This window comes from Scyliorhinus canicula, chromosome 8 (assembly GCF_902713615.1).
Source record: "Scyliorhinus canicula chromosome 8, sScyCan1.1, whole genome shotgun sequence".
In the NCBI taxonomy this organism is placed as follows: Eukaryota; Metazoa; Chordata; class Chondrichthyes; order Carcharhiniformes; family Scyliorhinidae; genus Scyliorhinus; species Scyliorhinus canicula.
The window spans coordinates 156,123,740-156,151,137 of NC_052153.1; the positions used below are offsets into that span (position 1 = coordinate 156,123,740).

At 43.7% G+C, this 27,398-nt stretch overlaps 1 protein-coding gene across 1 annotated transcript in view; it reads left to right on the plus strand.

Annotated features, from left to right (window-relative positions):
• Positions 1 to 27,398, plus strand: part of iqgap2 (IQ motif containing GTPase activating protein 2) — a 407,995-nt gene that overhangs the window by 149,498 nt on the left and 231,099 nt on the right. Inside the window, exon 3 of the mRNA XM_038805522.1 lies at positions 13,888 to 14,044. Coding sequence (XP_038661450.1) covers positions 13,888 to 14,044 — 157 coding nt within the window. The remainder of the gene's footprint in view (positions 1 to 13,887; positions 14,045 to 27,398) is intronic.

The following is a 27,398-nucleotide window of genomic DNA, read 5'->3' on the forward strand; positions in this document are numbered from 1 at the left end:
ACATGATTTGCATCAGGGATGATGAACTAATAGTGGCATATTTCTTTCTCCAGTACTGAGGTGTTTCCTGTTGACTACAGCTCTTTACGTAACAATAGTGATTCCAATAGTGGGTGCAACATAAGCACCCAGTGAAGAGAGAAAAGTGTAAACAGCACAAGGTTCACATTTCCTTCCCAGACCAGCACACTATTCTGAAAAAGATCTGGTTTAATCAATAAGATTAAAGTTTTGTATTCAGCCATAAGTGCTGAAGGCTTGTGCACCAGAGTTAGCCATGCAGTTTTAATACAGCTAAAACACTGGTATGTTCTAGCCACAAATAAAAAAGGGGATAAATTAAACAAGATCCATTGAGCAGGATCCCAATCCCAATAACATACTGTATTGGAAGGCACCATTTTACATCATCAAGTAATACTTGCTCACCAATTTATGAGCTCACAGATGTTAATTCAGCCCCTGCCATTGCCATCTGGCTCCAGAGCTTTTTGCTGCCTTTATTCAGACACGGGTGGAAGAGCTGAATGATTTGAAGACAAATGTCGAAGCCCAGTATGCCTTTTCAGCATCTTGTAGCTGGCGATTCGGGTACACGGAGGGATATTACGAGGCAAAAGTCTAAATGTGGCACCTGCATCACTGAACAAAATCTCCATGCCTAAGCATATCTGTAAATACAAACAAGATAATTCTCATCTATTTATGGTATTTGGGGTTATAATTGTTGAATAGTTATTTATTGAACGGCATTTGTAAATCTGTTTTTCGCAGTTGATTAATAGAATTGGAAAAGTGGGTCAAAGATGAGTTGAAAGCTACCATCTGTGCATTTGCTTAAAGAAAGATTTCCATTTGTATAGCGCCTTTCAAAAGCTCAGGCTGTTCCAAAGCTATAGAGCCAACAAAGTGCAGTCATTGTTGTTACGTAAAGAACTGTTGTTAATAGGAAACACCTCAGTACCCTCACCTTCTCCAGTTCGGTGTTCGCAAAGTTGCCTGATACTGTGCACCTTATCACGGGCATAAAAACAGACAAGAATGGGCCTCTGTGTGATCTAACCTCACATCTGCTGAGAGTCTCCATTAATGAAAAACAGGATCAAGCAGCTTGACCAGATGCTGCAGTGAATGTTGACTCCCAAAATGGTGAGTTCAATGTGTGGGAAATTTGAGAGAAGCATCCTGTTCTAGTTAAATACTATTAACTTTGTAATACCCATGGAGCGCTGTAGTGGATAGGTTAGGCTGATATGCCATTCACTAAGAAGATTAGAACTTGAAGCTATATACTCATACTGAGCAGAGAGAACTCAACCTGTTGGAGGGGATGAGCTGCTGACACATGGGCAACTTTCAGTGTGCATGTTAGCAACGTTACCCACCTGTATTTATATACAATTGGGTGATAGAAATACAAATATGACCCAAGAACACTTCTGGCTCACGTAGAATCAGGGTGACAGTTGTTACAATTGCCAAACGTCTCTAGTATCTAAAAAAAAATCCCTAATTTTGCTGAAGGGAAATATGTTTGTGGTAACCAACTCAGTGAATAGTGATTGTGAACTCTAACTTAGATCACTAAAGCATTTCCTATTTAAGAATTGATGGTAGAGGGAGATTGGGTCGTGGCCTTCAAAAGGGAATTTGATAAGCAGCTGAATGGAAAGAATGTACTACAGGGGAAGGGAGTGGCAGTGGTTGCTCTTACAGAGAGCTGGAATGGGCTTGTTGGCAACCTCCCACACTGTAAACATTCCATGATTTTTATGGATTAAATATTAGTGGGATGTCAATGATGCATTCTGGATAATTACTCCCACATTCTACAATAATGATAACGACGGAGACAGCATTCAGGCCTGGACTGATAAATGGCATGTAACAATTGTGCCATGCAAATGGCATGCAACATTTGTGCCATGCAAATGGCATGCAACATTTGTGCCATGCAAGTGCCAGACAATGACCAACAAGAGAGAATCTAACCATCTCCCCATGTATTCAGTGTCATTACCATCGCTGAGTTCCCCACTATCAACATTCTGGGAGTTACATTGAGAAACTAAACTGAACCAACCATGTAAATACTGTGGCTACAAAAGCAGATCAAAGGCTGTGAACTCTACAGCGAATTTAACACCTCCCGTCTTCCCAAACTCTGTTGATCATCTGATAGTTACAAGTCGGGCGTGTGGTGGAATACTCCCCACTTGCCTGGATGGGTGCAGCTGCAACAACACTCAAGAAGCTCGACACTATCCAGGACAAAGCAGTTCCGATTTGGCATCTCATCCATCACCTTAAACATTCATCCCCTCCACCACTGACGCACAGTTGCAACAGTGTGTACCATTTACAAGTGTTACGATCCCCGTTGGTGTAACTGGACGGGAAGTTCCCAGAATAGAATCTGTCATGATATGCAAACATGCAGCTAATGAGCATATAGAATAGGACACGACCAATGAGCAATCAGGACACTCAGGGGTGGTATCTCACTATAAAAGGGATGAGGCACTCACACCCCGCCTCTTTCCATAGACCAACATCTACAGAGTGAGACAGGGTGTATCCTCAGCATCACACCCCAGCACGTGGCTTAGATCAAGGCTGGTTCAGTTAGACTGAGTTACTACATTTAGATTAGCAGATAGTCGAACTCATTGAGAACTGTGCTAATAGTTCAATAAAAAACACTGAACTCACTTCAAAGTCAGGAGCATCTTTTACTCAAAACTGCATCAAGTGGCAGCTTGTGTTATTCCAAATTACATAGCACAACAGAATCCTGGCTCAAAAGATTCCAAGACTGCAATTTTTAAAAAAAATGTGGAGGCACAGAGTCACAGGAACACAAATTAGTTTTAATAACAAGAAAAATAAGTGATTAAACATTTTTTAAAAATTGGATTATGGTACAATACGCTTTTACCTCTCTCTCTCTCTCCCCTCCACCCTTGTTTAACAATTGCACAGAGGTTTTGGAATTAACACTGATTACAAAGTACATCCTGATCTACAATGGTCTCATTAACACAGTCCTTTTTAAGCACATAAAATGACTTGTGATCAAATACGTACACTCCATTCTGAACCCAAGTTATGGTCTGTGCATTTCTCCACCCCCCACCCCCACCCTCGCATGATGGTCACATGCGAGATTGAGAAATTCAAAACTACACTCCCAAAAGCGTGCTCTAAAATCTTCTCTCTCAATTATGCTTTCCTTTAGCGGTTTGCATACCAAAATATGTTTATTACTCTTTTAACCTAGGCTTCTGTTCCACCTTTAATAGCGAATCCAGTCCAGGATTTTACACTACCCACATTTTAGATTTCCTTACTTTAACCAGTTTAACACAAACTCCGAGATTCAGCCACCGAGTTCCATAGTTATTTCAACTCTCATTCAACAGGCTATAGTAAAATCACAGAAACCTGAAAATCATTTCAGATATCTTTCTGGTATCTCAGCCTTTTTCTCAACTCTGTGTGAATTTACTGAACAGTTCTCTGTTCTAGCATCTTTAACCTCCGACGTCTTGGAAACCTCTCTTCATTTCTCTACTTTCCTTAACTAGCTGCCCATTAGATCTCTGCATTTAATGTCTTAGCCATTACTCCATGGTATGGCTTCTAGCAAAGCTGAGAGAGATGTTTTCTCTGTAGCCTTCTGAATCAGTGCTTCTAGTGGAACTGAGATCTGCCTTCTCTCTCACTACCTATCTCCAACTGCAGTCAAATTAGCAAAACTAGAACATAAAAGCTTCTCTAACATACAAGGTCCCAGTTGCGAAGCAACACTCGCATAACGTCTATTAGCCTATTTATTCTTCTCACCATAGCCCTCTCTAAGCACAGTAGAAATGCAGTTGGGACATAACCAACTCCCACACAGACAAATTACCTTGTCCAGCATGAATTTAACTCTAGGTTTTACCCTTCCAGGCATAAAAACATTAAATTAAGCACACTTATAGAACATAGAACAATACAGCGCAGTACAGGCCCTTCGGCCCTCGATGTTGCACCGACATGGAAAAAAAACTAAAGGCCATCTAACCTACACTATGCCCTTATCATCCATATGCGTATCCAATAAATTTTTAAATGCCCTCAATGTTGGCGAGTTCACTACTGTTGCAGGTAGGGCATTCCACGGCCTCACCACTCTTTGCGTAAAAAACCCACCTCTGACCTCTGTCCTATATCTATTACCCCTCAATTTAAGGCTATGTCCCCTCGTGCTAGCCACCTCCATCCGCGGGAGAAGGCTCTCGCTGTCCACCCTATCTAACCCTCTGATCATTTTGTACGCCTCTATTAAGTCACCTCTTAACCTTCTTCTCTCTAACGAAAACAACCTCAAGTCCATCAGCCTTTCCTCATAAGATTTTCCCTCCATACCAGGCAACATCCTGGTAAATCTCCTCTGCACCCGTTCCAAAGCTTCCACGTCCTTCCTATAATGAGGCGACCAGAACTGTACGCAATACTCCAAATGCGGCCGTACTAGAGTTTTGTACAACTGCAACATGACCTCATGGCTCCGGAACTCAATCCCTCTACCAATAAAGGCCAACACACCATAGGCCTTCTTCACAACCCTATCAACCTGGGTGGCAACTTTCAGGGATCTATGCACATGGACACCGAGATCCCTCTGCTCATCCACGCTACCAAGAATTTTACCATTAGCCAAATATTCCGCATTCCTGTTATTCTTTCCAAAGTGAATCACCTCACACTTCTCCACATTAAACTCCATTTGCCACCTCTCAGCCCAGCTCTGCAGCTTATCTATGTCCCTCTGTAACCTGCAACATCCTTCCGCACTGTCTACAACTCCACCGACTTTAGTGTCGTCTGCAAATTTACACACCCATCCTTCTGCGCCCTCCTCTAGGTCATTTATAAAAATGACAAACGGCAACGGCCCCAGAACAGATCCTTGTGGTACGCCACTCGTAACTGAACTCCATTCTGAACATTTCCCATCAACTACCACTCTCTGTCTTCTTTCAACTAGCCAATTTCTGATCCACATCTCTAAATCCCCCTCAATCCCCAGCCTCCGTATTTTCTGCAATAGCCGACCGTGGGGAACCTTATCAAACGCTTTACTGAAATTCATATACACCACATCAACTGCTCTACCCTCGTCTACCTGTTCAGTCACCTTCTCAAAGAACTCGATAAGGTTTGTGAGGCATGACCTACCCTTCGCAAAACCATGCTGACTATTCCTAATCATATTATTCCTATCTAGATGATTATAAATCGTATCTTTTATAATCCTCTCCAAGACTTTACCCACCACAGACGTTAGGCTCACCGGCCTATAGTTACCCGGGTTATCGCTACTCCCCTTCTTGAACAAAGGGACCACATTTGCTATCCTCCAGTCCTCTGGCACAATTCCTGTAGCCAATGATGACCTAAAAATCAAAGCCAACGGCTCAGCAACCTCTTCCCTGGCTTCCCAGAATCCTAGGATAAATCCCATCCGGCCCCGGGGACTTATCTATTTTCACCTTGTCCAGAATTGCCAACACTTCTTCCCTACGCACCTCAATGCCATCTATTCTAATAGCCTGGGTCTCAGCATTCTCCTCCACAATATTATCTTTTTCTTGAGTGAATACTGATGAAAAGTATTCATTTAGTATCTCGCTTATCTCCTCAGCCTCCACACGCAACTTCCTACCACTGTCCTTGACTGGCCCTACTCTTACCCTAGTCATTCTTTTATTCCTGACATACCTATAGAAAGCTTTTGGGTTTTCCTTGATCCTACCTGCCAAAGACTTCTCATGTCCCCTCCTTGCTCGTCTCAGCTCTCTCTTTAGATCCTTCCTCGCTTCCTTGTAACTATCAAGCGTCCCAACTGAAACTTCACGCCTCATCTTCACATAGGCCTCCTTCTTCCTCTTAACAAGAGATTCCACTTCTTTGGTAAACCACGGTTCCCTCGCTCGACCCCTTCCTCCCTGCCTGACTGGTACGTACTTATCAAGAACATACAATAGCTGTTCCTTGAACAAGCTCCACATATCCAGTGTGCCCAACCCTTGCAGCCTACTTCTCCAACCAACACATCCTAAGTCATGTCTAATGGCATCATAATTGCCCTTCCCCCAGCTATATCTCTTGCCCTGCGGGGTATACTTATCCCTTTCCATCACTAACGTAAAGGTCACCGAATTGTGGTCACTGTTTCCAAAGTGCTCACCTACCTCCAGATCTAACACCTGGCCTGGTTCATTACTCAAAACCAAATCCAATGTGGCCTCGCCTCTTGTTGGCCTGTCAACATATTGTGTCAGGAAACCCTCCTGCACACATTGTACAAAGAATGACCCATCTAATGTACTCGAACTATATCTTTTCCAGTCAATATTTGGAAAGTTAAAGTCTCCCATAACAACTACCCTGTTACTTTCGCTCTTTTCCAGAATCTATACCTTACTTCTAATATTTACCAATTCAAATCTAATTCCTTTAAAGCTACCTATGTTTTCCGAACATAATGTGCATTGCAGCAGCTCACCATGCCTCCTCCAACAGTGATCTCTACCACCTAGAAGGACAAAGTAGGAAATGCATTGGGACACCATCTGGAAGCAGCCCTCCAAGCCCCCAAACCCTTCTAACTTGGAACTACATCACCGTCACTCCTTCACTGCTGGATCAAAATCCTGGAAGGTCCATCCTAACAGCACTAGGCGCACCTACACTAGATTATCTGTAGAGGTTCAAGAAGGTGACTTGCCATCACCTTCTTAAGGGCGATTAGGGAAGAGCAACAATTGCTGGCCTTAACGGTCATTCCCATAACCCAATAATATTTGTTTTACCATGCTAAAATATCCAGCCAGCATTCTTGTTTGATGCTTTGAGCTTTTGACAACTATAAAGATTAGTTCTTGGCAAATCCACAGCTATTTCAGCCTTCTAGAAACAAGATTTTATTGTATAACAAATGGACCATTTATCTTTTCAATGTGCAAAACTTCCTTCAAAAACCTGTGCCAGAAAGACCGATTTAAAGAATTTCTGAACTTATTGCAGCCACAGTAACAGGATGTAAGGCAATGCGATCAGTATGTTGTGATTTCATGTTCTGTGACATGAAATCCGCTTCTGGAAGCAATATATCTATTGAATACTTAGAAAGCAATGAAAAATAGCAGTAAAACAAAATGCAGTTTGCTATGTTAAATTCCTTTTGATAAGTGTGAGGTTACAAGACATTCTGAATCGGTGTTTAATTGCTGTTCCGAGTCTCTGATTTACTGGCTGTCTAAGTCTACCTTTCCAATCCACAGAACAGTTACCGTCAATCAGCATGAATAGGTTCACTGCTGTAACACCTCATGGACTTGTTCACCGAATCTGGGAGAAACCAGGTTGACAACAATTGCTGAGTAGGCAGAGCCTGCCCACTAATCAGCTGGATTGCTGACTAAGACAGTGACCCTGAGCCTGGTCGTTCTTTTATACATCTATTGTGGTGTAGATAACCGGATCCTTACTGCATTATAATCACTGATTAACCTATTTGACTGGTTACCACACTAGTTTCTGCATACTGACATCTTCTGGTAGAATTGAAATTCAACAGGCAGCAAACACTGGAATATCAATTCTGTAAAACAAACTAAGCTGCATAACATTTCTTGGTGTCAGACCATTATTGAAATTGGAATGAACTCGCTGGGTAAACTATTTACATTCTTCTTGGTAACTTGATGTGTCTTATTTTCCATTTATAATTCCCCTTGGATTTCTTACCAGCTTTTCTAGCTGTTCAGTAGTGGGATTGTCACCCGTACTTTTGCACGCTAACGTAATTGTCCATTTGCGTGTCCTTTAGCTACTTTCATTGGGTTCTAATTCTGAGTTCTGCTTCCATAAAGCACTTTTTCATGAAGATAGACCTCTGATGCCATATGTTGGGGTGGGAGAAGGGAAAATTAGTGGACTTTCGGTGCTGTGATTTGACTCTTCCCCATCTCATTCCTTGAACTGAAGTTTGGGAGGCTAAGCCTGGCAATTTGAAACTTAAGGAATTGCTGAGCCCTGATTTGTGTTCCACATGTATTGCTGCAGCAGATGTTCATTTGTACGTGATTGATTCTTGTTGGCCGTTGAAAGCGTGCACCAGCTAATAATTTCATTTACCCTTTTATTTTGCAAAAACATATCATTTTGTTTGTATTTTGAGTCCGCAATGCACAAATTTCTGGCTCAAGTATTATACTGATTACTGTTTTTAAACTTGTAGAGAAAGTAAATGTGGCCAGAAGTGCATTTCCTAGCAGAATACTGATGTAGAAGTAACTCCATTTACAAAGATATTTGAAAATGTCAAATTTGGACAACTTTAACTTTACCTGGACGTAATATTCAGGACCTGTGATGCATTGTGCTGCAATTTACTGTTTTCTATATACATGGAAAGCAGAATTGTCTAATTGAAGTAGGAAAAGCACATGCATTGAAATGATAGGTAACTTTGAACTATCCAGAGCTAAATTGTCAGAACATCCCTATTGTAAGTAAGGAAACATTTCTAGAATGCATTTAAAAAGTGCAAGAAGTCCTTGAATCCATATTGCACCTATTTAAGGTACCCAATCCACCATCTTAAACATTCACTCCTTCCTCCGCTGGTGCACAGTGTTGTACCACCTACAAGATGGATTGCAGCAACTCACCAAGACACCTTTGACAGTACCTTTAGACCTCTAGTGTCTAAAAGGACCAAGGCAGCAAATGCATGTGAGCACCACCATCTGCAAGTTCCCTTCCAAGCCACACACTATTCTGACTTGGTAATGTATCGGAAATGTACCGCTGTTCCTTCGCTACATCAAAATCCTGGAACTCCCTTCCTAACAGCACTCTTGAGTATACCAGCAGCTCAAGAACGCAGCCCACCAACACTTTCACAAGTGCAATTAGTTTATTTTGGCATAGCCAGTGAGGCCACATTCCATGAAGGAATACATTTTTTTAAAAGTCAAAGCACTTTCTGCAGTCTTGCCACATGCACTAGTAAATGGTGATGGTCACTAACCCCAGGCTGAGGCTTTTGCAGGTTTACCAAAAGTGCCGAGCTGATGATCCATCTTTTCCTCCTGATGATTCCAGCACTGCAGATGCCAGCTTCCAACCAATTTGATTCGCCACACGTGATGTTTTCAGCTGATTGTCTGGTATACAGTGCAATTCGCAACTCCTCAGATTCTGAAACAGCCTGTGCCAGCATGCAGCAGCATGACCAAGATAACATTTAGGCTTGGGCTGAGTACTTGACAAGTAGCAATCACACTGCACAAGTTCAGAAGAATTACCATTTCCCAAAGACATTCAACAGGATTAATATCATGGAATCTCCCACCACCAAGGGAGAGGTTGTCCATTTTGGAAGGACAAATATGAATGCGGAATACAGGGTTAACGGTAGGGTTCTTGGCAATGTGGAGGAGCAGAGAGATCTTGGGGTCTATGTTCATAGATCTTTGAAAGTTGCCACTCAAGTGGATAGAGCTGTGAAGAAGGCCTATGGTCTGCTAGCGTTCATTAGCAGAGGGCCGTGAGGTGATGATGCAGCTGTACAAAACCTTGGTCAGGCCACATTTGGAGTACTGTGTGCAGTTCTGGTCGCCTCATTTTAGGAAGGATGTGGAAGCTTTGGAAAAGGTGCAAAGGAGATTTACCAGGATGTTGCCTGGAATGGAGAGTAGGTCATACGAGGAAAGGTTGAGGGTGCTAGGCCTTTTCTCATTAGAACGGAGAAGGATGAGGGGCGACTTGATAGAGGTTTATAAGATGATCAGGGGAATAGATAGAGTAGACAATCAGAGACTTTTTCCCCAGGTGGAACACACCATTACAAGGGGACATAAATTTAAGATAAATGGTGGAAGATATAGAGGGGATGTCAGAGGTAGGTTCTTTACCCAGAGAGTAGTGGGGGCATGGAATGCACTGCCTGTGGAAGTAGTTGAGTCGGAAACGTTAGGGACCTTCAAGCGGCTATTGGATAGGTACATGGATTAGGGTAGAATAATGGAGTGTAGGTTAACTTCTTCTTAAGGGCAGCACGGTAGCATTGTGGATAGCACAATTGCTTCACAGCTCCAGGGTCCCAAGTTCGATTTTGACTTGGGTCACTGTCTGTGTGGAGTCTGCACATCCTCCACGTGTGTGCGTGGGTTTCCTCCGGGTACTCCGGTTTCCTCCCACAGTCCAAAGATGTGCAGGTTGGGTGGATTGGCCATGAAAAATTGCCCTTAGTGTCCAAAATTCTATGATTAACCTAGGACAAAAGTTCGGCGCAACATCGTGGGCCGAAGGGCCTGTTCTGTGCTGTATTTCTCCATCAATGTTCTGGGGCTACCTTTGACTGAAAACCGAAGTGGACTGGCTATATAGGTACTGGATCTATCAAACCAGGTTAGACACTGGAAATTCTGTGGCGCCAACTCACTTACTGACTCCCAAACCAATCCACAAGGCACAAGTCAGGGTTACTCCCCATTTGTTCCAACAACATCCGGGCCGGGATTCTCCGACCCCGCGGGGTGGGGGAGCAAGAATCACACCACGCTGGCTCGCCGATTATCCAGTGCCGATTTTCGGGCACACGCCATTGAAAGCACCTCACCTCCCCCACCCCTCCGGCGATTCTCCGAGTGCCCGCCCAGTTTGGCCGAGTCTCACCGGCGTGGGTTACGTATGGTCCCACACGGCAGGACCTCTGAGTTCTGTTTGCGGGGGCCGTCCTGGGGGCGGGGTGGATGGCAGAGATACAACCCCAGGGGGGGCCTCCACGATGGCCTGGCCTGCGATCGGGGCCTGCCAATCGGCGGCCGGGCTAGTTCCGTGCGGGGCCAATGTTGCTCCGCGCCAGGCCCCTGTAGGGCTCCGCCATATTGCCCGGGGGCCGGCGCCATGCGCAAACTCACGCCTGCTGTGGTGCGCCGTCTTTCGGGCACCGGAGCTGCGGAACCACTCCGGCGCCGTACTAGCCCCCTGGGAAGAGGTGGAAATCTGCCAGTTGGGGCCCGTTGACGCCAGAGTGGCTCGCGCCATTTTCACGCCGGCGTCAGAACTTGGCCGCAGGATTGGAGAATCTCGGCCCCTATGTTCTACCCATTAAGGGCAAAACAGCCCGCTAGCTTGGCATCCCATCCACCGCCTTAAGCATTTACTCGTGTGTACCAAAGATTCCTTCGACAGCAGCTTTCAAACTCATGACCTGTAACATCTAGAAGAGCAAGGTCATTAGACAATTCGGAACACCACCACCTGACAGTTCCTCTCTAAGTCACTGTCGGTGATTTTGCCTTTTGGGTTCCGAGACCGAGACACACGAGTGACACAATCTCACATTAAATCCAACACCTTTATTAAGAATTTGAAACAAAAGCGTTTCAATTAAATCATACAGTTACCACCCAGGTGCTCATTGCATTACCTTTGACTGAGACCTTCCTACTTGCTGACCGAGAGGGGCTATTCCCAATAATGTGTGTATTTTTTGTCTTTTGAGTGTTGCAAATGTGGGACATTTTCAGGGGCTTACATATAGAATACAGTGTTTGAAAGAGCTCATATACAATCCTCTTCTAGATGCAGTTTGATTAGTTGGGTACGTGATTGGCTGTTTGTTGGTTAGTTAGCGCAATTCCAAGTTGTCTTATGCAGTCTTATCCATGTAAGGACTTCTTCCTGTCGAGCTGTGATTGTGTGGTTTTAATCCGTCTGTCGTGGTTTCAGCCAATTTTCACAAATTAATAGTTTTTTGTTCTATTCAATTCAGCAGCATTGCTCCAATTATCAAGTATAGGCGTAATAATCTTTATTGTCAAAAGTAGGCTTACATTAACACTGCAATGAAGTTACTGTGGAAAGCCCCTAGTCCTCACATTCCGGCGCCCTGTTCAGGTACACTGAGGGAGAATTCAGAATGTCCAAATTACCTAATAGCACGTCAATCAGTAGGTATCTCACCCATTCAGTTTCCAAATAACAAACACTGCTCTGAACTCGCAGCCAGTCTGTCTACCCTTTCCTTGCATCACATGCTATCCTGACCTGGAACTATATCGCCATTCCTTCAACAAGTCAAAATCTGGAACTCCCTTTCTAAAAACACTATTGGGCGCACTTCCACCAGATGTATTGCAGCATTCCATGAAGGTGGCTTACCAGCACACCGCAAGAGCACTTAGGGACACTCATCCAAAATTCCAAAGTGCCTCAGGAATACGATCAGACAAAAATAGGAATTGAACCCAAGAAGGAATTATTAGGATGGTGGAGGGAAGGAATGCTTGTAGCCGAGGTAACTGAAGGTATGCATGTTTTAAAAATCATGTTTAGCAGCTCAGAAACGTGCAGGTTCAGAAAGACGTACGGTATTTAAAAAAGGTTAACTTGCTCTTTTCACTTCATTGATATGTGCCTGAGGTAAAATGTTTGCTCACACTGATTTTGATACATTAAAGGGAATGGGCCAATAAGAAATAATTTTCAGCCGACACCTGAATTTTATGTCCATGGAATGGAATCCGAGATTCATTTGCTAAATTAAAAAATCTAAAAGTTAAAAACAGCCAGGGTCTCCCGCTTAATGCTGTGCTTTCTTGCATCTTTCTGAGTGGGTAATTATGTGTTTCGTCTGCCTAAATGTCTGGGGGTAGTGGTCTGATTTGGGGATATCAAATGTAGCTGCCCATCATCTGATTGGGTGATCTTTACATGAGCAAAGCCTCCCAAAGAGTTGATGTGTTCATAGAAAAAATTACACCACTTCTTTATATCATGGTGCTTCCTTGAATATTGGTTGAGTGAAAGGAAGAGGAATGGGGGAGTTAGGTACACAAGAGGCCCGAGTTGGAGGATCGCAGAGCTGTTGTAGGGTGGTTACAGCAATAAGAAGTGATGAAGTCCAGGAAGTTATTTGAACAAGAGAATGTGAATCTTAATATCAGCGTATTGGTGGAGCAGAAGCAAATGTTGTTCAGTTAGTATAGGGGCGATTGATGAACAGGACTTAGTAAGTATAATAGTCCGAATGTCATAACCTGTGGAGGAACGTTGTGATGTTTTCAGCTTTATTCTGGGTAATGTACTGGAGTAGGTCAACAACATAGAGGTGAGAAAAACAGGGATTAATAATTTTAAAATAGAGAAAGTAAAGGATCAAAAAGTAAATTTATTGAAGTGCAATGCACAGGTGCTTGATTTTTCTAATCCTGTTCCCCTTCCTTTCCATCCTGGGTACCTGTTTAGTGACACTCCAACTAATGTGAAAGTTTACAATGTCAAACTTTACCACTTTTGAGGTGTTGCCCTGCTGTAATTGCTTCGTAATGAGGGCAACATGGCGGTACAGTAGTTGGCGCTGCCTCGCAACATCAGGGACCCAAGTTGAAATCTGGCCTCCGGTGACTATGTGGAGTTTGCACGTCCTCCCAGTGTCTGCGTGGGTTTCCTCCGGGTGCTCCGGTTTCCTCCCACAGTCCAAAGATATGCAGGTTAGGTGGATTGGCCATGCTAAATTGCTCCTTCGTGTCCAAAACTTTAGTTGGGGTTGCTGTCTTACGGGGGATAGGGTGGAGGCCTGACACTAGGTGAAATTCTCTTACAGAGAGTTGGTGCACATTTGATGGGATGAATGGTCTCCTTATGCACTGGAGGAATTCTATTCTATGATTCTATTACTTAGATATGCATAGTTTTTATCAATGGAAAAAGAAGAGAAAATCAGAGTGTAATCAAGTTTTTGATAGTAAATGTAGTATGAATATTGATGAAACTTAAATCTGCAAGTTTCATGGTTCATTGTCATTTTAATTTTTTTAGGTGGATGGAAGCCTGTTTGCATGAAGAATTACCCCTTACCACAGAACTTGAAGAAGGACTGAGAAATGGAGTCTATCTTCTCAAACTCGCAAAGTTCTTTGCTCCTAAATTGGTGTCCGACAGAAAGATCTATGACATTGAACAAACCAGATTCAAGGTACATGAATAGTCTGTCATTAGTGTACTGATAAACAAAATGGTTCACCTGCTATGTCACATGGCTTATAACTGTGGTTCTCAAACTGGGGCCTATCCAAGGTGTCGGTGATGCAGGACTAGCCATACACATGAATAACCTGGACATCTGCCCAGAGTCCTGTGGTTAAGAGTTGACAAAATGTGTCCCCACAGTGCTTCTCTTCTTCCATACTTCTCCAGTACTCTCCCTGTGCTCAGCACCCCTGTGCTATTGCCCACTCCATAGTCATATTTTGTTTCTGTTCTGCTCCTCCTATGTTTCTATTCTTCCTCCTCTTCCCTGTGCGTTTTCCATGCTCATGCTCTCTCTGGGCTCCAGTTCTTCATGTACTGAGCTTACTCAGTGCTCCTACTCTCCCCTGTTTCCGTAATGCTCTCTCCAGGATTCTGCCCTTCTTGGGCTCCTGTTCTGTGTTCCTGCCAAGCCAGACTCTGCAGTGAGAAGTGGGTACATCCATTTCACTGATACCTGTAAGTATGTGTCTGTTTTCTTAATGGTAATATTAAAAACACTTATTACATGCAGCATTTTTCTACTGTATGTTTGAGAACCCTGGCTTCCAACAGTCTTTTAATTGTGCCTTCACCGCCTTCTCCTGAAGGTAGCAACTTATTTTGCAATATAATTTATAGGTGCCTGCACCTATCCATTACATAATTTAAACCTCCAAGGGGTAGCACAGTGGTTAGCACAGTTGCTTCACAGCTCCAGGGCCCCAGGTTCGATTCCTGGTGTGGGTCACTGTCTGTATGGAGCCTGCACGTTCTCCCCGTGTCTGCGTGGGTTTCCTCCGGGTGCTCCAGCTTCCTTCCATGGTCCAAAAATGTGCAGGTTAGGTGGATTGGCTGTGCTAAATTGCCGTTCATGTCCAAAACGGTTAGTTAGGGTTACTGGGTTGGGGAAAATTTTGGAAGTGTGGGCTTAAATGGAGTGCTCTTTTGAAGAGCCGGTGCAGATTCGATGGGCCAAATGGCGTCCTTCTGCACTATAAATTCTATGATTCTATGATTATCTTTATTCCCTTCAATGTGCTCCTCTCATCACATGAAGGTAGTGATGTATTCTTTGGGCATGGCTCCATGAGCACTCGAACCCTTTCAATGCCTCAATAAGTGGCCATTCTTTGATGGGGTGTTTTGACAGACCGTTTGACCAGAAGAACTCAATCCTGTTTAATCCAGGTTCCCACATAAATGCACCTTTTAGTACTGGTCGTTGTGACAAGAAGTGGCAATCTTGCCTGAATTTTGTTTCTCTTTTCCTTGTCCCCTCTTTGCCTTCACAATCAGCAATTTTTTGGAGTCGCCCTTTAATGCCATCGTTGAAAATTATTCCCAGACAGAAATCAAAATTGATCTCGTCTTGACCTCTTTTACTCACGTGGTACATTTCTGCCACCTAATACAAAGTGACACTGGACCTTAAACTGGTACTGTTTTTGAGAAACACGTGTGGCAAGACTTGTTTTCTCATTTGCAAACACAATGTAAAGTTTACTGAAACTGACCAGATTACTTGATATTGTAAGGAAAGCTCTTTTTCCCAGAAAAAAAATGTGCCCCTTCATAAAATGGAGGGAAAGAAAGTAGCAAACCGCGCCAAAACATGGAGACGACAATTTTTAACCTGTAAATCAAGCATTACAAATTCTTGATTTTGTAGTTTTAATGCAACTCTACTTCAGTTTTACCTTGTTCTGAAGTTTAATCTTTTGTCGTTCGTGTATCTGCACTGTATGTTCTATGTATGAAAAGAACTGTTGCGTGTCCTGAAGCTTTCTGCCAGTTTCCTGCTCAAAGGGCAGCACGGTGGCCTAGTGGTTAGCACAGCTGCCTCACGGTGCTGAGGTCCCAGGTTCAATCCCGGCTTTGGGTCACTGTCCGTGTGGAATTTGCACATTCTCCCCGTGTCTGCGTGGGTTTAGCCCCCACAACCCAAAAACGTGCAGAGTAGGTGGATTGGCCACGCTAAATTGCCCCTTAATTGGAAAAAATAATTGGGTACTCTAAATTTATTTTAAAAAGTTTCCTTCTCAAGTCTGAATTTGTAATGCTTGATTTACAGGTTAAAAATTGTCGTCTCCAGGTTTTGGCACTGTTTGCTATTTTCTTTCCCTCCATTTTATGAAGGGGTACATTCTTTTCCTGGGAAAAAGAGCATTCCTTGCAATATCAAGTAATCTGGTCAGTTTCAGTAATCTTTACATTGTGTTTGCAAATGAGAAAACAAGTCTTGCCACACGTGTTTCTCAAAAACAGTACCAGTTTAAGGTCCAGTGTCACTTTGTATTAGGTGGCTGTTGCTGGCAGGCTAATGATCATGCTGAACTGATTTCCAGTACAATGAATAATCTGTTTCAAAGTACAATTTTCTTGAGGCTTCAGACAGTTTCTTCTTGAGGGTAATGTTCACAAAAAAACAAAGGTTAACCTTTGAAACAGTTGGCTGGTGCTGATTTCTCCAGTTTAACCAGCTTAGTCAGAATTTTTTTTTTACTTCTTAACTCATTCAACTGTTCTGTTCTTGAGTTGATTGGGTGTGTTTGGGGAGGGGTGGTTATGAAGGATTATAGAATGATGTATAAATGGATGTTAAATGTCATGGTTTAAACATCGTAATGATGGCATTTGACATCAAAGTATGTGTATTCTGTTGCACTGATTTGAATGGAGGATGGGAGGAGTAGAGAAGAATATGCAAATCTAAAAGCAGTCTGTGTCCGCATACAGCAATACTTGGTCGACATTCAGGCTTGAGCTGATGAGGGCAAGTAACACATGCATGCCCCGCAAGTGCCAGGCAATGGCCATCTCGCCTTGATAGTCAATGCTGTTGTCCTTGGTGAATCACTTGCTATTAACATTCTGGGGGTTACCATTGACCAGAAACGGAACTAGCCAAATAAATACTTTGGCTACAAGAGCAAGTCAAAGGTTAGGAACCCTGCAGTGATAAACACACCTCCTGACTCCCCAAGGCCTGTCCACCATTTACAAGGCACAAGTCAGGAATGTGATGGGACACACTCCTGACTTATCTGAATGAGAGCAGCTCCAAAAATACTTCAAACGCAACATCATCCAAGATGATGCAGCCTGTTTAATTAGCACCCAATCCACCACCTTAATGAAAAAAATGAAATGAAAATCGTTTATTGTCACAAGTAGGCTTTAAATGAAGTTACTGTGAAAAGCCCCTTGTCACCACATTCCGGCGCCTGTTCGGGGAGGCTGGTACGGGAATTGAACCGTGTTGCTGGCCTGCCATGGTTTGCTTTAAAAGCCAGCTCTTTAGCCCTATGCTAAAACCAGCACCATCCATTCCTCCACCACCAAAGCACCGTGACACCATTCCACCAATTCGCCAAGACTCCTTTGACAGCATTTTCCACTTAAAAGAATAAGGGCAGCAGACGCATGGAGACTCCACCTCCTATAAATTGCCCTCCCAAGACATTCTGCCTTGGAACTACATCATCATTCCTTCACTGTCACTGAGTCAAAAGCCAGGAAAATCCATCCTAACAACACTTTGTGTATCGACACCAGGTGGACTGCAGTGGTTCAAGCAGCACGGTAGCACAGTGGGTAGCACTGTTGCTTCACAGCACCTAGGTCCCAGGTTCGATTCCCAGCTTGGGTCACTGTCTGTGTGGAATCTGCATGTTCTCCCCATGCCTGTGTGGGTTTCCTCCAGGTGCTCTGGTTTCCTCCCACAAGTCCCGAAAGACGTGCTTGTTAGGTGAATTAGACATTTTGAATTCTCCCTGCATGTACCTGAACAGGTGCCGGAATGTGGCGACTAGGGGATTTTCACAGTAACTTCATTGCAGTGTTAATGTAAGCCTACTTGTGACCACAAAGATTAATATTATAAGCTGGCTCACTATCACTTCTCGGGGGCCCCAATAGGGATCAAGACTAGGCCTTGCACACATCTCATGAAAGAATAAAATAACATTTCTGATAGACAAACTGCCTTTGAGCAGAGAATTACACTGCTATGTTAACGTTTGTGTTCCCTTTGTACTTTCCCTTGTGATGAAGCTATTTTGTCCCATGCACACAATGTCACATTCCATCTTAGACTAACTGGGGACAGAACAGTCTTCAGTGGGACTTGTTCACTAAAAGTACTATTCATCAGTAGCATATGCACTGATCTGCTTTCAGTTGTACTCGACGCATGTATTTTTAATGATGTGCAGTGTACTGAAGGAAAAAAGGGGAGAATCATGATGTGATGTGATTGAGACCTCTCGGTGGCTAGTTGGGGCGAGGGAGGAAGGTTCTTTTAAAAGGTTACATCTAATATGAGAGCTAACTGCCATTGGGAAAAGAAACACTTGTATATGTAGTAAATTTCATGGCCTCCAGGGCATTTCAAAGCACTTTACTGGCAATGAATTAATTTGAAGTGTTTTCTCTAATGTATGAATCATGGCAGCCAATTTGTAGAGTGCATTCAGTATCTTTAAACATTCAAACATCAAATTGTAGAGCTTAAAGGAGGTGGTTTATAAGTCTGTGTTGGTTGAGAGCCAGGCATTTTCACATGTAAAGAGACAAGGTGAATCCTTTTTTCCTGTGCATCTGATCTCAATCAGCATAGCGTTGGCAGGCAAAGGATTTGCATTTAAATGGTTCTTTAGGTCCTCAGGGGTGACTCGGAACTTCATTGCTCAATGAGTTATTTTGTCATGTAGGCAAATGCAGTCAACAATTTATTGTCCAAAATCTTTAGCTATCTTTAAAAAAAACTGGTTATATTCTGATGGAGTATAGTATGGCTATCACACTGTGGGAAAGATGTTAATTCCTTGGAAAGTGCAGAAGACATTTGCCAGAATGTTTCTAGGGTTGAGAACATCACTTTGATGGGGGCACTGGAACAACTCCGGTTGGTCTTTCTGGAACAGACAAAGTAAGAGGTTACCAGTGGCAGAAGACTACTTACAGGTTCATGACCATTGGCAAAATGAGTAAAGGTGACATGAACATATTGTTATGCAACAAGTATTCGTGATGTGGTGTGCACTGCCTTCAATGTTGGTGGAAGCAGATTCAGTCATAATTTTCAAAGAGGTATGGGATAAGTACTTAATCCTATATAAAGAGCTCATCCATTCATGATGGGCCAAGCGGCCTCTTTCAGTCTTATGCAATTCTATCTCCTAAGCATAATGCATTGTGTATTTATCGTATGTCCTACATTTTTCATTCCTGGACTGTATGCAGGACAATACTTTTCACTCGGTCCACGTGACAATAATTCTAAATCTAATCCAAGGTCCTGCAGTTTTCGGCTCAAAAGAGTTATCGCCTACTGGGATTGGATCATTGCTGTATTTTAGAAATTGTGACTGGACTGAGGGGGCAGGTTTTCACTGCAATTTAGTTGTTGTTCTGGCAATTATAGTCGTCAGATGAAAAATTATATGTTTTTGGTTTAAAATTAAAAAAGGAACTGTTTGTCTGCCTCCCTGATGATATGCTTTATTTTGAAGCACACTTCTGCTACACAGTTTGCTCCGTGTGTTTTGTTCTGAGTGCTGGTACTAACCAACCCAGTTGGGTTCAGAAAACTCATACGTAAACTGTTAGATCCTTGGTTGAGAGATAGCTCTAATCCAGTTGATCTGGACTGGGGCCAGGTCTGTGAAGTGAAAGTCAGCATATTCGACTGCCCCCTCAGTCCAATCACAATTTCTAAAATACAGCAATGATCCAATTCCAGTAGGCGATAACTCTTTTGAGCCGAAAACTGCAGGACCTTGGATTAGATTTAGATTTATTGTCACGTGGACCGAGTGAAAAGTATTGTCCTGCATACAGTCCAGGAATGAAAAATGTAGGACATACGATAAATACACAATGCATTATGCTTAGGAGATAGAATTGCATAAGACTGAAAGAGGCCGCTCATCATCTTGTACAGTGCAAAGAAACTTGAAACGTTGCAATAATTGATTTGTACGTTTGTTAAAGAGATTCTATAATATAAGAGGTTCTAGAATTTTTCATCTGGGTATAATAATTGTCATCTTCCTTTGTTGGAGCCCTCCTGAGTATACTGCTCCAGTATTTCACATGGTCCTTGCCGCATCCAACTGTTTGTAATAGAACTGATGCAATCTGTTCTGGTTTTGTGATGCGAGTGTTTATTATAGGTTTTGGCTGATGTTTGTTGTCACAGGTACAGGTGCTGCTTTCCTATTAAAGGCCTTGTGAGGATCTGTGTTCAACAGTTCTCTTAAAAAAAAATGTCCTTGAAATATTTGTCTTCTAATTTTCTATAAATGTGCTGAAGTGAGAAACAACTCATCAATCAGCCTACCATCTTGCATAAACCGTAGTAAATCCAGAACCCTGCAACCTGGATTAACACTTGGATTCGGCCCCCATATTCAACAACCTGTTCTTGCCAAGCTTCACTGACTTTGTTCCAGCAATTCAGCTTTAAGATCCATATTCTCCCTTTCAGAGCCTTCCATGACCTTGCTTCTATTTGAATCATCTCCAACTCCTGGTTCCTGCTCACGCTTTCCACACCTCCCCGACTTGGGTTCACTGCCTATTTTGCATTCACTCAGTTCAGATGGAAGATAAGATTTTGTCTTGTGTCCCATCCATTTGCGATTGTTTCACAAAACAACCTCACCTGCAGACCCTGCTATCAAAATCCCTCTCAAGCTGCTATGTTTAGACCCCGGGCCGGCTCCAACCCGTGCATGCGCGGTTGCCGTCTTACACTCCGCTGCCCCGCAAGACATGGAGGCTTGATCTTGCGGGGCATCGTGGGGAAAGAGTGCGTCTCTTAGAGACGCCGGCCCGACGATCGGTGGGCACCGATCGCGGTCCAGTCACCTCCTGAGCACGCCCGTGGTGCTCGATCCTCCCTCCGTCCCCCACAGGACCCACACTTAACTGTCACGCGATGTTCATGCCGGCAGCGACCAAGTGTGGTTGGCGCCGCCGTGAACCGGTCGGGAACGTCAGGCCGCTCGGCCCATTCGGGCCGGAGAATTGCCAGTCGCCGTGAAAAACGGCGAGCGGTGATTCCGCGACACGCCATTTTAGGGGTGGGTGGGAAAATCGTGGGGGGTGCCAGGGCGGCGTGTCGTAATTCGCCCGGCCCTCCCGCGATTCTCCCACCCGGCGTGGGGAGCGGAGAATCGCGCCCCACATCTTCGATCTCTTGCTCTCACTCTAGATTTCTTTTTGTAAATGGCATCCACATTTCCACTTATAAAGAATGGAAGACTAATTGCTATTGTGCAATATGTTAGTGTGTCTCCACAACTCAGCATGCTTCTTGTGCAATGCATTCATTCTGAAGTGTAGCAGCTATTGTGCGTGGAAAGATAGCAGGCATTTCAACCATTGAGATCATTTTTGGGCCATGTAGGTGGGAGGAGGATGCTGGGCAGGATGTGGGAGAATTTTCTCTTTGAATAATGCTGTAAGATTTTCATACATACTGGAACCACTGGAGCAAGCAGTGATATGGCTTTGATTTGATAATTTGAATAATTGTCATGAATGTAAAATGTTTGGGTATTTTACAGCACATGGCGGTTTGCCTGTTGATTGGGCATATTGCCATCATTGCATTTGGTTTCAGGTGAATCATTCACTTGCCTTGTGTGCGTGAACTTTCTGACTGCAGAAACCAGCTTGTTGGTGCTTCAGAGAATAGATGTGGAAATCTCCTTGTACAGACTCTGATCATTTTTAAATGCTGAGGGGATGATGGGTTGAGTAAGAGTCCCAAATACCTAATGGTTTTTTTGTTTCAAACAGCTACTGCGATTGAATTAAAGCGTTCTTGATGCTTCTTTCAAATGCCAATTACGGAACAATAAACCTTTCTCATACCCATGCCTTCTGTCTGCAAATGGGGCACGAAGCATGAAATTAATTGGTATAGTTAACCATCATGTGGGTGACACTATGGCACAGTGGTTAGCACTGCTGCCTCACAGTGCCAGATACCCGGGTTTAATTCTGGTCTTGGGCTACTGTCCCTTGTTCTCCCCATGTGTGCGTGGGTTTTCTCCGGGTGCTCCGGTTTCCTCCCACAGTCCAAAGATGTACAGGTTAGGTGGATTGGCCATGATAAATTGCCCCTTAGTGCCCAAATTATTCGATGGGATTATAGGGATAGGGTGCTCCTTTGGAGATCCAGTGCAGATTCGATGGGCCAAATGGTCTCCTTCTGCCATATAGGGATTCTATGATTTTATGAACAGAGAAAGTTTACCTATAAGGTGCACATGAATTGCCATTTTCCACTCCCATTCTCTGCCTCTAACTAATTGTACATCTCAGGCTGCAACTTTTACGTCTGGTTCATGAAGAATTAAAATTATACGAAAGCAGGAACAAATATGGCAGAATTTAATTGATTATGATAAACAGGAATGGAGGAATTGGGGCATACCATTCAGCTACTTTGTTTTATTCCACTTTTCAGTGAGTTAATGGCTAATCGGTATTTTAACTCTGTCTACCCACCTTGGTTCCATAATGGCTAGCAAACATTTATTGATTTTGGAACTTAAATTATTACTTGAGCCATTATCTACTGTTGTTTGGGGGAGAGAGTCATACATTTCGATCACCTTTTCTGTGAAAAAGCGCAGCTTAGCCCTGATATTAAGGGTCTGCCCCCTCGCAGACTTATCCCACCAGTGTGGAAAAACATTTGCTTTATGTAGTACTGTATCTTGAAAGGCTGCCGACCACCAAGTAGATTAATGAATAAATGGTTTATTACAGAAAACAACTATTTACAGAGAGTGAGATAAATGCTAATTTACTCCACGACTCCAAACGTCTAACAGCAAAACCCGCGTTGAGTCCCAGGATTTGCACCCGACAGCCCAATCGGCCCTACTCTGAGAACTTGTCTCTCTAACCCCCCTCTCGCCATTCCAAAAGGGGTATGCGGCCACACTTTATCTTATCAATAACTTTCAAACTCTTAATAATCTCAATCAAATCAACCTCCCATATTCCAAGGAATATAACCCTAGTTTACCTAATCGCTCGCATAATCTAAATCTTGCTGCCCGGTAACATTCTGGTGAATTTGCACTGCATTCCTTCCAGGACCATGATATTCTTTGTGAGTGGTAGCTCCCAGGACTGTATATAGCAATGTTCCCTCTCATCTGCACAGCTGTGGAGCAACTCGGAGGTTTTCACACAAGTCTGAGCACAGGTCGGCCCTTTGAATTTACCATGCATGCACGACCATGCATAATTATTTAAAAGGGCCACATACTAAACTGTACAGGCCACGTTTGACAAAATAAATGGAGGGATCATTGGTATACAATATACTAGATGTATTGTATTCAGAGCTTTCTTTGGTTGCAGTAGAACTTCCTCCTTTTATGCCCTAGCCCCCCAGTTCTAAAGGCTAACATTCTGCTAGTTATAGCCTTTTTGATTATTTTTCATACCTGACTACTACATTTTATTGATCTGTAAAATTTGGCCCATATATCGCTTCAAACCACTATTCTTCCTCGCTTTTCATTTATTTAAAACAAATACTCTGATCTAACCATTCTTTGTCCAAAATGGATGATCCCAACCTGCGCTGGAATCTATCTGCTACAAAGTTTTACTCGACACTTAATCTATCAATGTCTCTTTTTTATGCTCTTGTTGACAATACTGAACAACAAAAACTGTTGACGTATTATCAGCAATCTTAGATTAATTGTTCTCCATTATTTTATCCACTGATTACTAAATATTATTAATAGTTGAGTCCCAGCGTAGATCCTTATGGGAAGCCAGGAGTCACTTCCAATTAGAATACATGGCCATTGTCTAGTCTCTGTCTTTTACTTCCTAATCCACCTCTAAGCAGGTGGATTTGCTTTCAATTCCATGTGCTTCAAGTTTAGCTAATGGGCCTGAATTTTCCATTTGATCCAATTAGACAAAAAAAAGCACACTTACCACCCTCTGATTTTTCTGGGCAATTATAACCAGGGAGGATCCTGCAGAACTCAGTCAGCGCAGGAAACCTTGAAGGGAGCAGGAGGGAGAATGCGCGCAGAAGCCACGCCACCCTTATGACACTAGTACTATATTCTGGTAATTAAAGATTGAGTGACCCAAGGCTTCTTTGAAAAGTATGGCGAGGAGGTATGTGGGTAAGGGGATAGTGAGCTAAGGTAATGTGGTAAGGGGGTAGGATGGATTATGAGGTAAAGGGATAAGAAGATCTGGTCGGCAGGGGAACGTTATGTGGTGGGGGCAAGTCTGGAGAGGGATAGTTGGGTTTAGAGGGGTAGTATGATCAGGTTGGGAGGGCGCTCGGTGGATCCGGGGGCTAGTCGGGTGGCGGAGAGTAGCCAGGTCAGGTTGTGGGGTGGGGAATCCAGGTGGTTGTTGGCGGGGTGGGTTGATTGGTTCCCTCCCATCAACTACTCCCTCACCACCAATGTGAGTAAATACTGTGTTGTCGAGGTGTTATCCAGGTCGCGGGATTATCTGCCCCTATTTGCAGGCTTCTTGAATGATGGAGTGGGCAGAGAATTGAGCGGGAGACCCAAAATGGTGTTAACGCTGGCTGAATTTCCCTGCTTGATTGACCCCGTTCCTGTCAGTGATTTAATAGGGTTCCTGACTTTAAATGTCGGGGTTCGGAGCTTGGTGATGCAGGGGGCTCTGTGGTGGGAGGCTGCTGTGTTGTGGGGGTGTCATGCGGTCCTGTTTTATTTGGGGGAGGTGTTCCATTTCTGTGGGGTACTCTGATTTTGATTTTTTTTTCCCCCCCAGAAATGTCATAAAATGTCATAAAATATATATTTTATTTTTATTTTTTAAAATAAATTTAGAGTACCCAATTATTTTTTTCCAATTAAGGGGTAATCTAGCATGGCCAATCAACCTACCTGCACATCTTTGGGTTGTGGGGGTGAAACCTGCGCAGACATGGGGAGAATGTGCAAACTCCACAGGGAGATGGGTTGAAGTGTGTGTACTTCAACACAAGCAGCATCAGGAATAAGGTGGGTGAACGTAAGGTATGGATCGGTACTTGGGACTACGATGTGGTGGCCATCACGGAAACTTGGATAGAAGAGGGGCAGAAATGGTTGTTGGAGGTTCCTGGTTACAGATGTTTCAATAAGATTAGGGAGCATGGTAAAAGAGGTGGGGGTGGGGGTTGCATTGTTAATTAGCCATGATGTGGAGATGCCGGCGTTGGACTGGGGTGAGCACAGTAAGAAGTCTTACAACACCAGGTTAAAGTCCAACAGGTTTGTTTCAAACACGAGCTTTCGGAGCACGGCTCCTTCTTCAGGTGAATGGAAAGGCTTGTTCCAGAAATGTTTATATAGACACAGTCAGAGATGCCCCGGAATGCGAGCACCTGCAGGCAATCAAATCATCAAAGATGCAGAGAGAGAGATAACTCCAGGTTAAAGAGGTGTGAATTGTCCCAAGCCAGTTCAGTCGGTAGGCCTCTGCAAGTCCAGGCTTGTTGGTGGGGGCCGAATGTAATGCGACATGAATCCCAGATCCCGGTTGAGTCCGCATTCATGCGTGCGGAACTTAGCTATAAGTTTTTGCTCAGCAATTTTGCGTTGTCGCGTCTCCTGAAGGCCTCCTTGTAGAATGCTGACCCGGAGATCAGAGGCTGAATGTCCTTGACTGCTGAAGTGTTCCCCAACTGGAAGGGAACAGTCCTGCCTGTTGATAGTCGCACGATGCCCGTTTATTCGTTGTCGCAGTGTCTGCATGGTCTCGCCAATGTACCACGCTTCGGGACATCCTTTCCTGCAGCGTATGAGGTAGACTACGCAAAATTGCTGAGCAAAAACTTATAGCTAAGTTCCGCACGCATGAATGCGGACTCAACCGGGATCTGGGATTCATGTCGCATTACATTCGGCCCCCACCAACAAGCCTGGACTTGCAGAGGCCTACCGACTGAACTGGCTTGGGACAATTCACACCTCTTTAACCTGGAGTTATCTCTCTCTCTGCATCTTTGATGATTTGATTGCCTGCAGGTGCTCGCATTCCGGGGCATCTCTGACTGTGTCTATATAAACATTTCTGGAACAAGCCTTTCCATTCACCTGAAGAAGGAGCCGTGCTCCGAAAGCTCGTGTTTGAAACAAACCTGTTGGACTTTAACCTGGTGTTGTAAGACTTTTTACATTGTTAATTAGAGATAGTATAACAACTGCAGAAATGCAGTTCGAGGAGGATCTGCCTACTGACGTACAGTAGTATGGGTTGAAGTCAGAAATAGGAAAGGAGTTTTTTATAGGCCCCCCAAAAGCAGCAGAGAGGTGGAGGAAAAGGTGCAGAAATCACAGGGTAGTAGTCATGGGTGGCTTCAACTTCCCAAATATTGATTGGAAACTCTTTAGATCAAATTGTTTGGATGGGGTGGTGTTTGTGCAGTGTGTCCAGGAAGCTTTTCTAACACAGTTCTAACACATTGTCCGACCAGAGGGGAGGCCGTATTGGATTTGGTACTTGGAAATGAACCAGGGCAAGTGATAGATTTGTTAGTGGGGGAGCATTTTGGAGATAGTGACCACAATTCTGTGACTTTCACTTTAGTAATGGAGAGGGATAGGTGCGTGCAACAGGGCAAGATTTACAATTGGGGGAAGGGTAAATACGATGCTGTCAGACAAGAACTGAAGTGGATAAGTTGGAAACATAAGCTGTCAGGGAAGGACACAATTGAAATGTGGAGCTTGTTCAAGGAACAGATACTACATGTCCTTGATATGTATGTCCCTGTCAGACAGGGAAGAGATGGTCAAATGAGGGAACCATGGTTGACAAGAGAGGTTGAATGTCTTGTTAAGAGGAAGAAGGGTACTTCTGTAAGGCTGAGGAAACAAGGTTCAGACAGGGCGCTGGAGGGATACAAGATAGCCAGGAGGGAACTGAAGAAAGGGATTAGGAGAGCTAAGAGAGGGCATGAAAAATCTTTGGCGGGTAGGATCACGGAAAACCCCAAGGCCTTTTACACATATGTGAGAAATATGAGAATGACTAGAGCGAGGGTAGGTCCGATCAACGACAGTAGCGGGAGATTGTGTATTGAGTCTGAAGAGATAGGAGAGGTCTTGAAAGAGTACTTTTCTTCAGTATTTACGAATGAGAGGGGCCATATTGATGGAGAGGACAGTGTGAAACAGACTGGTAAGCTCGAGGGGATACTTGTTAGGAAGGAAGATGTGTTGGGCATTTTGAAAAACTTGAGGATAGACAAGTCCCCCGGGCCTGACGGGATATATCCAAGGATTCTATGGGAA